The 18,599-nt window shown below is 29.8% G+C and overlaps 1 protein-coding gene across 1 annotated transcript; it reads right to left on the reverse strand.

Annotated features, from left to right (window-relative positions):
* Positions 1-2,178: 2,178 nt before the first annotated feature.
* Positions 2,179-3,877, reverse strand: LOC125822606 (cyclin-dependent kinase inhibitor 6-like). The gene is made up of 4 exons (XM_049502021.1): positions 3,176-3,877; positions 2,941-2,987; positions 2,646-2,828; positions 2,179-2,537 (listed from the first exon to the last, which is right to left on the reverse strand). Exons 1-4 carry the CDS (start codon positions 3,545-3,547, stop codon positions 2,474-2,476), a joined length of 666 nt encoding a protein of 221 aa, XP_049357978.1. The 5' UTR covers positions 3,548-3,877; the 3' UTR covers positions 2,179-2,473.
* Between the last annotated feature and the right edge of the window lie 14,722 nt (positions 3,878-18,599).

The raw sequence follows: 18,599 nt of genomic DNA on the forward strand, positions 1-18,599 counted from the left end.
TTTAATTTATTTTAATAATAAATGTAGTTGAGTGATTTTTGAAGATAAAGTTTTTAGTTGAGTGATTTTATTGATACAAAATAAAGTTTAATGACTTTGCTAGATAATTTCTTATACTTCAGTGACCTTTTAAGATATTAACTCCTTAAAAATAAGTTTGGCCTTAAGTCAGTCCAAACCCTTCTAAGAAATGAGATCTCCAGCTTTACCCAGTTATTTGAAGATTCTCTTTTTATTTGTCCATTTTAGCAAATGAAATTTATCTTTTTCCTTCTTATACTACACTGGTTATCAAATAACTATATGAAGTACACTATTAGTCAAGTTTAGATTTTCAAAGCATAATTAACAAGATTAATTTACTAAAATTAGCCTCTAATAATATTTCTACCTTCAAGTCAATCTGAACCAAATAAAATGAACCGGGATTAGGGAGTAACTAGCAATTGCTGGGTACCTTTTCGTTTATATCATTTATACGCGACAAAAAACTTGCACCAAAGTTATAAGATGGCTTTATTTCCATTATATAACAATTTTGGCAAAAGTGAAAATACGAAATAAAGATGCATGATTATGTGCAGACTTTAATTTTCTGTGCCGCCGCATAACAAAAAGTGCTCAAATTCTGGAAAGTAATACACTATTAGTGTAAGAATTTTTTGTTGATGGTGTATTCTTACACTAATTAACAACATATATAACTTAAATTCAAGAAAGTACTCAGGAGAAACCTTGCAAAAAAATAAGTACAGTGGCCGTAAATTACTACTGTAAGAAAGTCAAGACTTGCACCAAAAGAACACTCAAAAGGGGTAACTTCAATTAGTTGATACACATTTAGCATTAAGCCACATACTGCTAGGAACTGTAGAAACTTATTTGCATGTATGACTTATAGGTCATAGGTTTGGATCGTGGAAGCCGTTATTAATACTTGCATTATAGTAGGTTGTTTAGATCACGCCCCTCGCGGTGCAACCCTTCCCAAAATCATGCATAAACACGGAATGCTTTGTGCAACGGACTATTCTACATATTCATTTATTGTCTTAACTATGATTAAGTAATATGTATTCTCACATAATTATATATGGCTTAAAGTTAAATTGTTTGTTTTGACTCATATATAAATGTGTCATTTAACTTGACTTCAGTTGATATCTATGGCCTTCAATTTTGGGTTTATAAAAGTAGTCACTTAAACTTAGATAAAATTGAACAAATTGACACATTCGTCTTAGGTGACATCCTACATAACGATTTTGTGTCCTACGTGGCGTCCTACATGTATTGTCACGTAGAACGCTACATGTTCAATTTTATACTAATTTTAAGGGTATAGTTGTGAGTACACAAAGTTGAAGGGTATAATTATCATATGAAACCAAGGCAAACGGTATATTAATGTAATATGACGATGTAAAACTGGATACCCAATATACATTTTCAGCACAATAGTCCACTCATCAATGGTATAAAGCAGCAGCAGGTACACTACCCTAAATAAGGAAGCCTATTTCAGAAGAATGCTTGAGTAACAAATGATCTTTTAACATTTCTTTCGATTACAACATTTTCTCAAACAACTTTTGCTCCATGCTAATTTTAAAATTTTTGAACACTACACTAGTTCATGTGTAAGCACAAATAATGCAAGTCAGTTTTCTTGCATAAGCAGTAGCAATGAAACCCAAATTACCAAAAGAGAAAAAAAGAAAAGAGTGGAGTAATTATTTGTTTCACCCCAAGTACTTTGTGACTGCATGGAGAGGTCCACACTACTAAAAGCCTGTAAAAAGAATAGCTTTCGTTTACTTATAAGCAGTCAGCACGTGTCCGGCAAGGCCTATTGCTGCGTTTTTCTCTACTCTAACCTACCTCTCTGCTCACTGCTTCAATGCCTCCACCGAATATTCCATCTTCCCCTTCGGACGTCAGTTCTTTTAGTCCCAGAACAAAATGTACATTTTCACATATATACAGTATCACCAAATCATAAGCACTGTACGTAACAACGGCCTATTTTAAAATTTTAATTTCTTCCTCATCAGTTTCAAACTATTAGCTATTGACATTCGAAATAATCGTGCCCCATTACGAAGGACGTTAAAATCGAGAGGATATCAAACTCGAAAATTTATAAAAGATGAACTCTTATTCTTCAGAGAATTAATATTTTCTCCAAAGGAAATGATTTGCAGAGGCAGCTTCTCGGTTAATACTACTTGTATATTAACACAAAAGAGAGATCATTTCGTGTTCCCGGGCTGTACATATTCAAATTGAACTCCTGCCCCATGGAAACCAAAATCATAAAGCAATAAAGTAAGAAAACAAAAAAAGAGAAGTAGTACTAGTTTAAAGAGTGAACAGTTAAATATACTTGGAAATACTAGAATCACTACTAACAAATTAGATTAAGAAGCAACTGCTGCTATTGCTATGATCTTGGCCTTTAAATATTGTGGTTTCATTGTCGAACCCATTCGTAGCGACCTTCCAATGGCTCCTCTTTTGCAAAGTCAAAGTTGTATCTGTTACAGCACGCACTTTCATGAATAATGATACTCTTTTCCGAGCAGAATTTTGAAAAAGGAGATACAAATGCGTAAAAAATGAGGAAGAGAGAGATAGAATTGTACTTTTCTGCAAAATGTTTGTGGAGATCTTTCTCGGCTGCAGCAAAGAACTCATCAAGCTCAGCCTCGGAGGGCATAATTGCCTCTGTCAATCGGCGGCGGCAAGATTTAGCATGTTTTGGTTTCGGTGTTGACTCCACTTTGTGAAATTCAACTTTGAATTTGCTGGAGAGTATTGTCTCTCTACTGCGGAATGACGCTTTGTTTTCAATAAAAGATGAAGAAAAAGAAAATACTGAAGAGGCGGATCTGAGAGAGAATTGAAACGCCATGAAAATTATATAGAATACGTATTTACCTTTCTCTCAACTCTGAATAGCTGGTTGCAATTTCCACACTGTCCTCCTGGAAAATTCGAAATTCAAATATCAGTCCGCCATAAATTTCACAAAAATGAGCAGTTATAGAACGGCATGACAATTCACTCCAATTCTAATGCATTAACTTGATACTATCAGACCTGAAAATATTAAAGGAAGCAGAAAAATAGAACAGCTAAACAAGTAAAATTCAGAGAGTTTAATTTCACATACATCCAGATCTACAAATTTCGAGCTTCCTTTTGTGACATTGCTTGATTCATCATCTCCAAAACCAGATGCTAAACCGTCATGAAAGTTAGAACACACAGCCGGTTTACACGAAACAGTATTTCCCTGGGAACTAAGCTTGCTCGGTGGAGATTCAACACTCGCCGGTACAACTGAGACTACGGAATTTCTTCTAACACGAGCTACAGCTGGTGACATCTCCAAATCACCATCACGCTTCTTCCTCTTCCTTGTGTCGACCACCTCTAAAACCTCCCGTTCTCTTGTCATCTTCACTGCTACCTCCGCAACCTCCATAATCACAACTTCTCCAATAGTTTCCTTCGACTTGCACTTATACCACCTTCTTCTCATCAATGTTTTGATACATCTCTCTTCAAATTCTAAGCAATAAACTTCAACAAGTTAGAGAATTACACAAATTGTTTGTTACTATATAAATTGGTAGAATTGCAGAATTATGCACACCAGAATCGTACGATCTGACTGAAGATATCTTCTTTTGCCGCAGCGCAGCAGTAGGGAGAGAGAAGAAGTGTTGGGGGACGGTGATGGTGATAATGATGATGATAGGCATTCCGTTGAATGATTCGATTAGGTTCGTATTATTGGGCGCTTCGTCTTGTGGTCCACCATTGTGACGGATCTTTTTCCTACAGTAACGGGATTCTGACGTCGCCGTTAAGCGGATAAATACTCCGCGTATAAGTATAAGAATAAAATAAAGATATTTGCGTTTGGGATATTTGCCTGAGAATTGTGGATGGAAATACTTAATGTTTAATTAGATATAATTGGACTAACAGATGATGTTAGTAGATAGGATTGTACAATCGGGATTAGATTCCACTAGTGACCGCTCACTAATACATTTTAGTTCAATTTCAAATTTTTAATTTGTTTAATTTACTGTGTATACTATTACCTACTGTTTACGGATCATTTGGTTGGTGATAAGATAAAGGAAGATATTTTATGAATTAAAATATTTTATAAAATTATTTTATTTAATCTTTATCTCACCAATCAAACTAATGAAAATGGGTCTCCCTCTATATCCATTTCATCAATAATTAAGTTAATGTTGTCACCCACTAGTAGCCTTAAGTCCTTTTCCATTTAAAATATGCCTTGTAACTACTTTATCTATTTGGCATTGATAAAAAATATTGTTCATATTTATAATTTCTTAAGAAATATACTAAAATAAAAGTTAACAATTATTACCTCTATTCACTTTTACTTGTAAATTATTCGATTAAAATAAATTTTCATTTGAACTTGTCACTTTTGACATATCAAGAAAAGATAAAAAAAAAATTCCATGTTTTACCTTTTGCATTAATTTTTTTTTCTTTTAATCCAAAAGTTTGAGGCTCCTTTTGCATTAAATACTTATCCTTCAAATTATTTTCAAACTTCAATCCCAAAAATATCATATTTTATGAATTGGAATAATTTAATAAAATACCTATATCAAATATTAGATATATATATGTGTGTGTGCTAAATTAAATAGTGACAAATAAAAATAAACGAATAGAGTAATATGAGAACGATTGTCCAACCAAAAGCCCTTTTAAGTCTTTGGTAACGATGGGACAAGTTAATTTCTTGCACATTTAAGATATATATGCATGTTTTTCCTATTTTTAAGTTTTGACCACCGACAGGTGGAATTTTTTTGGTAACTTACGTGTACTAGGATTGAGAGCTAAAATGAAAGTTGTATTTATTATATTTAGAGGGTGATATATTAAAACAACCCTTGCATTTATAATTTTTTAAAAAGTGTGCAAAGTCAATAATAAATAAGTATTATTGGAAAAAAAGTGATTTAACTATTTCTATTTTATTAAAAAAAGTGTTTGACAAAAAGGCAAAAGAGTGATTAATTACCATTTAATTAATGTCACTAACTGATTTTTTAAGGGGTATGTCACACTCTAAATATTCATTTTTGAGTACTCGTTAGCCGCATAAATGAAAAGTAAATTTGATTTAACGTTATAGGACAGTGGGGTAGCCCTTTTTTTTTTGGTTCAGCACAGTAATATTGTAGAGAATCTCATTAAGAATATACAGGTGAATGAAATAATTGTCATAGAATATGTTTGAATTGTCAAAAGGATTCATTAGTTATAATTGCTATAAGAAGCCAAACGTGTTCGTTCGTTGAAGGAAATTGTTGGGTGTAAATATTGAAGGGAGAAATAAGACACAAAAAGTTTCCTTTCTGAAAAATAAATAATTCTCATTAATTCTTCTCTTTCATCTTTTTTTTTAAAATTTTTATTTTTATTCTTCTCTTTCATCACTTCCTTTGAACTTCAAATTTTATATTTTTGGAGACATTTTTCTCATTAGAACCTAATATTTTGAGTTTTGACTACATGGACATTGATCATTTCTTATGTTGCTTACAACTTTGAAATTTTATGCTTTTAGAGACATTTGACAATTTTATATCCATTAAAAAAATAACTTCGTGTAAAATATAGTAGACTAAGATATTCTTATCTATTAGATATTTTTCAGTATTAAAAAGAATTATCGATATAATTAAAAACAGTTGGCAACTTTAATTTTGAATTTTCAAAATACTTTCTCTATTTCTATTTATATGTTATCATTTTAGATTTTACATTTCTTAAGAAAATTATATAAGTTTATCATTGTATCCTTAGTTAGTACTCCCTCTGTTCCTAATTACTTGTCCACTTTTAAATTGACACACCTATTAAGAAAACAATTATTAACATAGTGAGTTTACCATTGTACCCCTATTAATTATGAAGTGAATGGATTAAAAAATTAAGATTTTCAAGAAATTATACATTTTTCAAAGTAATTAATTGAGGGTATAATAGGTAAAATTATTTTGTCATTTCTTGATTTATCAAAATGGACAAGTAATTAGGGACAACTATAAAAAGAAAAGTGGACATGTAATTAGGGATAGAGAGAGTATTCTCTTGAAGTCAAATGTTCTATGAATGATCATAAATTAGCTTATTTTGATTAATTAAATTGACCAATGAAAATGAAGTAGTCATTTAGTTTTCCTATGGGTCATATTTATACTTTCAAGGCTAATAGGAATAATAATGTTATTTATGTTTTGATTTTGTGAAATGACAAGCATGGACAGACCACCCTTAGCCAAGGGTTGTCAAGCGACACTCCTTTGTCAGAAAATTACATTGTATATAAATGTCAAATTTTGATTTGATAAATAAATATATATATATATATATATATATATATATATATATATATATTAAATATTAACACCTTTAAACATAAGTTAAAGGTTTAGTCTAGTGGTTAAAATGTCTCATAAGAGGAGGGAATAACAAATTATTTATGCACAATTTTTTTTTGAATTATAATGATTGTTGATTTAGGAGGGAGTAAAGATATATACACAATTCTATACTATAATGTTTTAAAAATTTAATGTTGCAAAAAGCGATTTGTCTAAACTCTAACTTATTGAAGCAAAACGTTGGTGGGTATCATTTGACAATTCCAAGAAATTAAATGATCGCACGTGTGGGCAAAGCTGGGACCATGCTCATTACCCAAATTTGCCATGCAATAATTGTACGTACAAAATTGTTGTTTTCGAATATTACACAAAGTTTATGCAACAGTACTCCTCCCATTCCATATTAATTGAATTTTTGAAGTGTTTCATATTCTTTAAAAAAAGTAGATTAAGATATAAATTGAACATAATTTTTCATTTTTATCCTTGTTAATTATTGTCAAATTTATTAAAGTCATCACACTGAAAATCCAAATGAAGGATAAAATTGAAAGAACACTCTAAAAATAATCTTGAAAACTGAACAATTAAATTAATTTGAAAAATGGAAGATGCCTCAAAAATTCAATTAATATGAAATGGAGGGAGTACTGTTTTACCTCCTTCTTGAAGAAATTATGAGCACTAAAATCAGCGACGTATTTAGAGGGGTTTCATGAGTTCACGTGAATTCATGCTCCCCTCTTTTTTACCTTTGAACGTAGATTCACATTTATAGGAAAAATACTTTGAACGTAGATTCACACATATAGGAAAAATCTTTTTAGCCAGAAAAGGATCAGTTTATTTTAAAATAAAAAGGATATCATCAAATTTTTAAATTTCTGGCCATTTAGCATTACCCAATAATTAAATATAGATGTGTGAATCTACGTTCAAAGTATCATATAACAATATGATGTTGATTGGGTGCACTTCTCTAAGTGAAGATAGAAATTTAAATTTTATATCTATTTTTTTAGTAACACCTCTCCAAGTAGTTATCGGTAATACTTTTGGCGTTTCAATTTTTTTTTTTTTTAATCTTTCAAAATTTTCAACTGTGTTACATTGAAAATTCCTAAAAATTTTAGCACCGAATTTTTTATATATAATTAAATTAAATGTGCATATAAAAATTTATAACTAGTATTATATATTTTGGACCTATAATTTTTAAAATTTAACGATTTATATTAAGAACCTAAAGGTCAAACCGATCAAATTTATATGTTAGATGCACTTTTTCGTAATAATGCACCTATCCTTTCAAAATTTTGGATACAATATAAGAAAACTATGGCAATGAATTACAAAATTTGTGGCAAAGTTGGAGATAGGAGTAAGTAGAAAACTAAATACCTTTTACTTCTCATACGTAAGCTAGTAAAATAGGAACAATGTAAAAAAGGAATTACTGGATTTGTAGGATCGCACTTGAGATTTCTATGGTCGAAGTATACAACTGTTGTCTACAAGTTTGAACATTTCGTTCATTTTTACTTATATTAGTTTGTACGCCTGGTTAAAATATAATAATTAATATGAATATTTTATTAATATACTTATATTAATTGATGTATAATTTTAAATTTTGAAAAATAAGTAAATATTATTTCTCTTTTTGTAGGCTAAAAGTAATAAATAAATAAAAAATAAAAAATATGGTAGACTAGAGAAAGTCAACAGAAGGAGTGTCATATATGTTCCTCTACTTTCCATTAAATATAAATTTCCAAAGTACTTTTTTCGTATTAATTAGTATGTCACTTTTTATATTCAATATTTTAATATATGACATTTTGAGATCATAATATTACATTTTGATACGTTTTTATATTTTTCATTTAAAATTACAAATTTCAATTATCTTTTCCATATTTGGTGTACAATCAAACTAATATATGCAAATTAAAACAGAGAAAGTAGAATTTTTTTTATAAAAATTTAAATTAATCAGACTCAAGAAAATACACTAATCAAATCAGAAACAAGAAAATAGAAGTATAATGAAACTATACATGTAATCAAATACATAGTGATGAGGCAAGTACAACCCAGATATTGGAATGCATAGTGTCAAAAAGTCATCCTATAAATGGAAAGAGAAATAAATGCATGCAAAAGAACATTTCTTTTTCTTCTGTGAAAGAATTAAATCCGAAATCCTTAGACTTCAATATATTCTACAGATTGAGGTAGCTAGCTACCTAGACTTTAATTCCACTGTATAATAATGTTCAAAAATTGCCAGAGATACTTTTGAATAGGAAAATTACTATTTTAACTTTGATTAATATATACTATAATATTATCATAATCATAATTTAACCATCTAAAAGTCTATCAATCCTGCTTAGGGGACGCGCCCGTGGTGAGGGGGAGTTAACACATTAGATGAAGGGGACATAAGCACTCTCTATTCCTAGTGCGCGGCAGGATACGACAACCTAACTAATTGGAAATTCACAACATTAACTTTAATCATTGCGTAAGTACTAAATTAATGAATTTTTAATTAAGTGGGGACAACTAAAGGTAAGATTCCTCTATCTCAACTCAAGTTATTGTAATGATAATTGATAGGTGGTGAAATAAAGGTTTACCTTACTGTAATAGACAAACGCACATGGGCCTTATATACAAGTGTGGCCTTATATACAAGTGTTTGCACGGAAAACAAGACCTGATTTTTGGGACCCTTTTCAATTTGAAAAAATAAATAAGGAAAAATTATTTTGACCAGACTGGTATTTTATTTATGTTATTTTATCTTTTAAAATATTTTTATTTTTTTAATTTTAATATCTTTTAACTAAAAATGAAAAAAAGATTTATTTATTTTAAAATTAAAAAAGTTATAATTTTTTTAATTTCTGATCATTTAACAGTATCAATAAATAAATTGAAGAGCAGTCATTGATTTATAGTCCTCAATTATTTCATTAAGGTAAAGATTACTGAACTTCAAAAAATTAGACAAATTAGTACTTTTCCTTACTTTGATGTCTCATCTCACTGTGCAAACTAAAGATTACGAAAGAGAAAAAAGGTTGCAAATGTTGTTATTGTATTAGAAGGGTGACGGAATTAATGCAATACGTGATATCTCATAAGAATGATTAAAAGTCGATTTTCCTATTCACGCACTTTCAATCCGAAGTTTAGCAGCAGTCCGTAGTATATAAATACATCGTGTTCATCACTAGGTAAATAAATACCGAGGTCATTCAACTGTTACGCCTAGGACGTGATACATTAGTCATTACTTGTACTTTTTCACAGATATATTCTTTATTTTAAGTCAATTCTAAAATAGTACTTATACTATTTTAATCTTAATCCTAAAAAGATAAAGAAAAATTGCTGCTTGACTTTGTTTTAAAAGTTAATACAATTTGTGTAACACAAAATATGATAGGATTCCCCTTATTAAGTCTTCCATACAAGATGTTTATATTAAATTCTCAAAAATCCTAAAAGTAAATATACAATCTTTTACCGTTCCCCCGAGAATAATATTACGCAACTCGTATTAAAATGACTAAGGGCCCGTTTATCGTACGTCTAAGATATTTAAATTTGTTTCATAGCATCTTAATGTGGATAATGTATCCATATTGAAAATAATTAAATAAACATATTAAATTTCATATGCAAACAAATACTCCTAAAAAGGTATGAAGAGGAACTCGAAGAAAAATAGTTTCATCTTTTTAAGGAACTAAATAATTGATCACAACTTTATTTTCATTGTTTCTTTAGCCAACTTTAATGGGAACGTATGAGAGAATTGAAATGGTGGGGGTTAGGAAATTAAGTGGGCGGTGTGGTTTTCAAATTGAAAAGGACAATAGATTGTAACCTCGTAGGCCAAAAATTTCCACATAAAAGGCACGACCACATGTCAAAATTAGGGTTCTCTTAATTTTAATTTATGTGATAATATTCAAAATTCAAAAATCAAATTATTGGTAAGCATAAGGTTTAGCCTTTAAGTATTTATTCTCAGTGAGATTTTTTTTTATTACTAGTAAAATTATCCGCGCTTCACGCGTAAATTTAATATCACAAAATTTATAAAATAATACTTAAAATTTATCAGGCATTAAAACTAAAAACACTATATTATCTTACATACAAGATTACGTAGTAACAAACATTAATAATGCAAAGAAAAATAAAAATTATTACATCTTATGATCTTATCATTTAGCAAGCATAAATTATAAATTAATGATTGTAAAAATACATACCAAGATCTGTAACATAAGTAACAGTGTCAGTGGGCCACTCAACATGAGCAAAATATACAAATATTTAATTGTGAAGAAGAAGAAGAAGAAGAGGAGGAGGAGGTTTAGAATTTTCGATGTGTTAAAATGAGAGGAAATCTCTCTATTATAGACAACAAAGGATAGTGTGAACAAATATTTATTGTGCCTTATCAGATTGGTTACAACTATTTGAAAAAGTTGCAACCCTTCGGAAAGGTCACAACCTTTCATAAAAGTCATATTTTTTTATAAAAGTCGCAACTCTTCATTAAAGTCGCTACTTTTCATGAAAGGGAAGACTAATTTTGTAAATAAATAAATTAAAAGAGAATTTTGATTTTTGGTGGCGCCACGTAGGTGGGCCTAAGGTTATCTTTTATATATATATATATGATATATGATATATGATTAATAAAAAATCACCAAACGACATTTAATGTTATAAATTAAATACTATAATTTACATAAATCTCAGTGTTAAGAGCTAATTATATTATTTCCCTACTCTTTTTCAAATTACAAAAATCTCTTAAAACTTATGGATTGATCACTGGACTTCTAGATACATTAGCAGAATGTATTAGGAAGGGGATAGGAATGTCTCAGAAAGGGAATACGACATTCGGATACATATAGGGAGGGATATATATATCTGAGAGAGGGAGAGATGTAAATCCGTAAGATCCCAAGGGGTGAGAAAAAGGTCGTGAGAAAGCAGAAAGCCGGAAAAAGAGAAAGAAGGTGTAGAAAGAGGGTGAGATAAAGGAATCTAGCAACAGAGAAAAAAGATTGTCATGGGTTGAAAAAAAGAGTCTGACTGGAATATACAACTTTAATTTAAAGAGAGATTTCTTTTCATGTCCAAGACATGTTTCCATGGCTAGTGCAAAATTGGTCCACTCTTCTTTATTACTATTATAATTATATTACTCCAGTTTTTTCAAAGCATCTACGTTTTCATCTTTCTAAAAGCGTAATCAGGTCTTCTCCTCTTTTCGAACACACATTACATTTTGGTTTCGTGCAAAGCTACGTACTACTTTATTGGTATTTTTTTCATTTTAATAAGTGATCCGTATAAAACACGTAGATATAAGGTCAGAACAATACTCTAATACTATACTATTGATGCAAAATCTAATTTAAGATGAGAGGTCATATTTATCCTATATACATGTAGATTGAATCGAGCAAATGAAAAAATAGATAAAACAAATAATCCGATTGACAAGTAATGACACCAAAAAAAGTGACATTCATGAGTACTGAAAATGTAAGAACTTGTTAGCGCTCATGTGAGTAATTAATTGAAGATGCAAAAAAAAGTGACATTCAGGAGGTACCTAAAGAAGTGGAATAACTAATTGAAGATGCAATTCGAACAAAAGTCCCATTAATCCTCGTAATGAGACACATGAAATGTGGCAGAATAGTGCACGTACGTACGGGTCGGGGTTTGGGTCACTGCCATAATAATTAGCTCAAGTGGAACCATCAATCTGACAAATGCTTTCTTAAGCTGCGCACCCCTCAACTTAAATACATTTCAGCCAGCATATGCATATGGATCTCTACTCCCATGAAGGACCACTTCTTCTTTTTCATCTTCCTAAATTGTTTTACGCGATAACAATTTTGTCTAATATTTTTTATGAGTAACTTATATTTATTGAGATAATATATATTATTGATTGTTTATATACTATCAGATTATATATCTTATTTTCAGGCTATTAATTTTCTTATTATATTTTTAAAAATGTTTCCCTCATTATTAGGAGGTGATTATTTCTTATATGAAATGGTGTAAAAAATCTTGTGTATGTCCAATTCATAGAATTCGTTTTTTTTTTTTTTTTTGGTATCCAATAGGAAACTGTTTGTCATAAAATTGGGAAGTTTTGTCTGCTTCAAATTTCACCTCCTCTAGAGTTCAAGAATGAATTTCTTTAATTTGATATAGAGTACGTAATAACAAGTAAAGGTTCATTTCATGAATAATGATGCTTAATATACTTGGTAAAAAGTACGTACATTAATAAAGAACGAGTTAAAAGGCGTGGAGTAGACCTATGGACATACTTTATCATATATATATATATATATGATTGTCTTGCGATGAACGATTAGCAAATAGGAGTATTAGTGAAGTAGAAACCAAGTGATTTTTTCTTTTAAAAAGGTGTTGGGTCAAAAAAACTACTAATATGTTTTCTGGTCTTAGCTCAAACAGCTAATGAATTAGTAGTAATTATATTTATTAGTAGTAGTAATTAAGTCGATAAATGGACTTTCAAAATTTGCTTAAACTTTCAAAGTCATATTAATTGTAAGAGTAAAATGATAAAAATAAGTAATTAACACTACAAAAGGAACCCCAATTACCAACAAAAAAATTCGTTGGTAAATTGATCAAATTGGTTGGCAAATTGAGTTACCAACTGCCAACTTATATTAATTTGTTGCTAAAAGGCTCATCGGTAAATATTACCAACTGATTTACCAACCAAAAATCGGTTGGTAAACACCCAAAGATGTTGTTACAAAATTTTGAAACATGACCCTGAAATTTCTATTGGTAAATTCACCAACTAATTTTTGGTTAGTATATCGTTAGTACCTTTACTAAAGAATTGAAAAGGAGTTAGTATATCGTTAGTACCACCACAACCCTTGTTGTTAATAAATTTTAAATATGTTAGTATGATTATTTGTTTTTCTAATAAATTTACTAATTGATTGTTAGTTTGTTAGTAATATATATCATTCAAGGCGACTTCGTATCCTGGGGAATCAAACCTGAGACCTCTTGGTTAAGGATGTAGGAGTACTTACCACTCCACCACAACCCTTGTTGGTAATAAATTTTAAATATGTTAGTATGATTATTTGATTTTCTAATAAATTTACTAATTAATTGTTAGTTTGTTGGTAATATATCATTCAAGTTCAATGTTAGGTTAGCAATTGATTGACAATATGTTCAAAATATTATTAACTGAATGATTATCCAATAGTAAAATATTTATTAATTTATTGCATTTAAAAATCTAAGAGCACGAATATAAATCCAAAAATAATAATATCAATTTTATAAATCATATTTGAATGAAACAATGCAAAATCTATGACAACAAGTTAAATTAATCTCAATAAGACACATCATTATATCAAAAATTTTAATTTGAGCACATTTACCAAAAATATTGACCAAATCTAAATTTTGGCCAAAATTTAAAAGTTAAAACGCCTAACAACACAAACTGAAAATGGAAGCCTCAAAACCTGAACCAACCATCCTATTAGATATAAAAATGACCTTCCAAAGCTAATCGCGCTGACGGAATTCTCATCAGAGCACGTTTAAAAAAAATGTTAAGCAAAGTCAAATTTTGGCCAAAAGTTAAAAGTTAAAACGCCTAACGGTACAAACTGAATACGAAAACCTCAAAATCCAAATCAACCATCCTATATGACGAAAAATGACCTTCCAGAGCTAACCACGCTGACGAAATTCAAATTTGAGCATGTTTCCCAAAAAAATTGACCTAATTCAAATTTTTGCCAAAAGTTAAAAGTTAAATGTTTAATGACACAAACTGAAAATAAAAGTCTCAAAACCCGAACCAACCATCCTATGAGACTAAAACTGAACTTATATGGCTAACCGTGGTGACAAAATTTCAATTCGAGCACGATTACCAAAAATATTGACGAAAGTGAAATTTTGGCCAAAACTTAAAAGTTAAAATACCTAACGGCACAAACTAAAAATGGAAGCCTCAAAACCCGAACCCTCTATCTTATTACATCAAAAATGACCTTCCGCATCTAACTGCACTGACGAAATTCTCATTTGAGCACGTTTATCAAATAAATTGACCGAAGTTAAATTTTGGCCAAAATTTATAAGTTAAAACACCTAACGGCACACACTAAAAATGAAAGCCTCAAAACCCGAACCAACCATCCTATTAGATAAAAAATGACCTTTGGAGTTAATTACGCTGACGAAATTCTCATTTGAGCACGTTCAAAAAAATATTGACCAAAGTCAAATTTTGGCCAAAACATAAGATTTAAAACATCTAACGGCACAAACAAAAAATGGAAGCCTCAAAACTTGAACCAACCTTCATGTTAGATAAAAAATGACCTTTCGAAGCTAATGACACTGAGTCACTGGCAGAGTTCTAATCTGAGCACGTTTACCAAAAATATCAACCAAAGTCTAGTTTTGGCTAAAATTTAAAAGTTAAAACTCCTAACGACATAAACTGAATAAGAAAGCCTCAACACTAGACACTGATTTACCAAAAATTTTAACTTCAATTGATAAATTTATCAACTATTCAAATATAAGTTAGTAATTAATAATTTACCAATAAATTTTATCACAGTTGGTAATAGTTACTATTCAACTAAACATTCATATGTAATATTACCAACTAATAATTAATATGTTGGTAAATTTTACCAATGGATTAATGATCGGTTGGTATATTACCAACTATTTTAATGATGTTAGTAATTATTACTACAATCTTTATTCGTCGGCAAAATTTTCAACTAATTGGATATTGGTTGGCAAGTTTACCAACAAATTACATTTCGTTACTAATTTAGCAACACATTTATATTTGGTTGGTAAATTTAGTAACATAATCTTGCCGTTGGTAAATGTTTGGTTAGTAATTCATTGGTAATATGTTAATAAATTATATAAACAATTTTTTGTCATATTTACCAACCGATATATACTTCGTTGGTAATATTACCAACAAAAGGTGTGCGCTAGTAATATTTCAGTTGGTAATCCATTGATAAAATGTTGCTAAATTTGGCGCCATTTTTTCTCGCTGTATTTACCAACTAAAATACTTAGTTAGTAAGATTTTGGTTGGTAATCTGTTAGAATTTCGTTGTTAAGTTTTAAAATATAATTAAGTTAGAAATATGTTGGTAATTTGTTAGTAGAATACTAACCAACTTAAGTTGTTATTAAAATCTGTTGGCAATTTAGGATTTTTTTGTAGTGTAATTTTATCCTAATTTAGTCAGTGATGAAGTAGTATGAGACAAATACTTTTAGTAAGATGTCCATCTAATATGGGACGGCGGTAGTAGTTAGATAAAATAAATCACTATAAATATATTTTCTTATGAGAAGTATCAAGTGAACACGGGCAAAGTAGAATGAAACTAAGGAATTATCTTAATCGTTTTCTCCGATTTCTATTCCTATATGCGGAAAACGAAAAATGTTACTACTCCAATATTTACTGCTGTCTTTTCTTCTCATACTTTGAATTTATGGCCTTGACTTGAGCTCCTCTTATTTAGGGCTCGATTTGAAAAAATTCAAGTACTCTACGTTTAAAAACCAACTTTAACTATTTTAACATGTTTGAGAATGCAGGTTGAATTGAAGTTAGAATTTTAATCATAGTAGTGGATTTTTAAACAAGAATATTTGAGCTAGTCCAATTTCATGACCAAACTAATGGGTGTTGGTACTTAGTAATGCTATGCTATGGCAACAACTCTTGCCAAAAATTGAAATACAAATCATATTGGCCCGAAAGGGGCAACGTGTTGATATTCTATAAATAGGAAAGTGGTCCATTTGGTACTAGGGAGTAATTAATTTCATCACCTCACTCATTATCAAGAAAATGACCTCAACCAGATGAGTATTGGAATGTGGTCCATGTAACTTGTAAGGACCTGGTTACCTTCCTCATCAGGACCCAACATAGGGACTCAACAATTCATCTCAATCTCTTTAATTTTCACGCAAAAATTATATGTGTAGATATATAGTAGATGTTGGCTTCTATCGTATAATTACTTCTTTATATTTTAAATTTCCTTGCTCAAAATTCAGCTATTTTATGTTTGACAAAATTTTGAAAACAATAATGAGTTAGTAAGACTTTCAATAAATCGTCATTATAAACGTGCGTGAGACTAGTATATTAGTTGAACTTCTCAATGATCCATCACTATATATATCTGTCGTCGTTTCAGAAAAACAAAAAAAACTTATTTAATATAATGCCTATTTAGGACTTTAACTGAATTTCCTTTTTTTTCCTCCTCTCCTCTCTTATGCATGATGTTAACAGTACTAGTGCTGAAACACATCACATCCATTATAATATGATTAGGAAAAACTATATAATTATACAAACATTTCTACTATACATATTTACTAATTCTCTCTATAGTTTAAAATAATTACATATAGTCTCACTAATTAATATTTTTTTACCAAAGAAAACATAAATACATGTATTTTGCTATCAAATACATTCCGAAATACAAAAAAAGAAGAAGGACAAAGACGAGCAAGAGAATCAATGTATATCAGCAACATGCGAATCACACTAGATACATATATCTGGGATAATAAATACATTCTTAAATATATATACGATAGGTGAGGGAGAGAGGGATATATCGGAGAGGGGCAAGCGAGAGAGTTTGTATATCCCAGATAAATGCGATGACACTTGGATACAATGTATCCTGAACAAATTACACCTAATTTTGACCTATGTAAATGATATACATGTATGTAGGGACCGAAAATTGATGCGAATAATAATTTTGAAAACATGCGAAAAGACACATAATTAAGTCCTAAACTAATGGGATTTGTGTTGTTTGCCATGATTATGCTGTACCTAGCAAGCTTGGGCCGGCATAGTAGTCTCTTACTCCCTCCGTCCACTTTTATTTGTCATGTTGCGTTTTTCGAAAGTCAATTTGACTTATTTTCAAAGTTAAATTAGATTACATTAATTCGATTTTTTAAACAAAAAAAATTAGATATTCAAAAACTATACGAAAAGTACTATATATTGCATTTTTTTTATATATCAATATGATGATTAAATATATCCTAAAATGTTAGTCAAAATTTTTAAAATTTAACTCTAAAAATAAAAAATATGACAATTAATAGTGGACGGAGGAAGTAATAGTCACGGGCAGAAGCGAAAATTTTCGGCCCTTTTGCTTTCCAAAGTAAGCCCCATATCAATTTTTTGGGCTGGTCCACATATTACAAAGAGGCCTGGAGTTGTCAGATGAAGCCCTAAACGGAATATTGAAAATTATTTAGAAGTCCTCTTTCTAATGTTTGTATATAAATTTACATAGATTTCATAATGTTAAAAGCTAATTATATTATTTTTCAAATTACAAGAATCCTTTAAAATTTATGGATTCCGTATACATCACTAGACTTACGGATACATCACTGAACTTTCGATACATCAGACACCCAGATACATAGGGGAGGGATGTATCGGAGAGGAAGAGATGTATCAGAGAGGAGATAAGACATTTGGATACATAAGGGAGATATATTAGAGAGGGAGGGATGTATTCGAGAGGGAAGGGATGTATCCGAGAGAGGAGGGATCTATCTGAGAGGGGGTGATGTATCTGAGAGGAAATTTTGTAGATTTTTTAAAATGATATGGAATTTTTGAAATTATGGTAAAATAAAATATGTATTTAGATATTTTTTCTTATATTTACGTACTTGTATCATTTCCTTATAAAAATTACTTCACTTTTTGTTTAAGAAAATTTATATAAATATACCTTTTGGCCATTTAATTTATCTAACATGATTGAAGTGTACATTATTTATGCATTTTTTAATTATATATATCTGTATAATATATGTATATTTAATATAAAATATACGTTATTTATATAATATGGGTATATTTTGTAAATTAATGTCGCAAAGACATTGCACTATAATTTCCTTTTTTTTGTTTAGTAGATATTTATTTGTTTT

This window comes from Solanum verrucosum, unplaced genomic scaffold (genome assembly GCF_900185275.1).
Source record: "Solanum verrucosum unplaced genomic scaffold, falcon-dt-bn FXZP01000103.1, whole genome shotgun sequence".
NCBI lineage: Eukaryota > Viridiplantae > Streptophyta > Magnoliopsida > Solanales > Solanaceae > Solanum > Solanum verrucosum.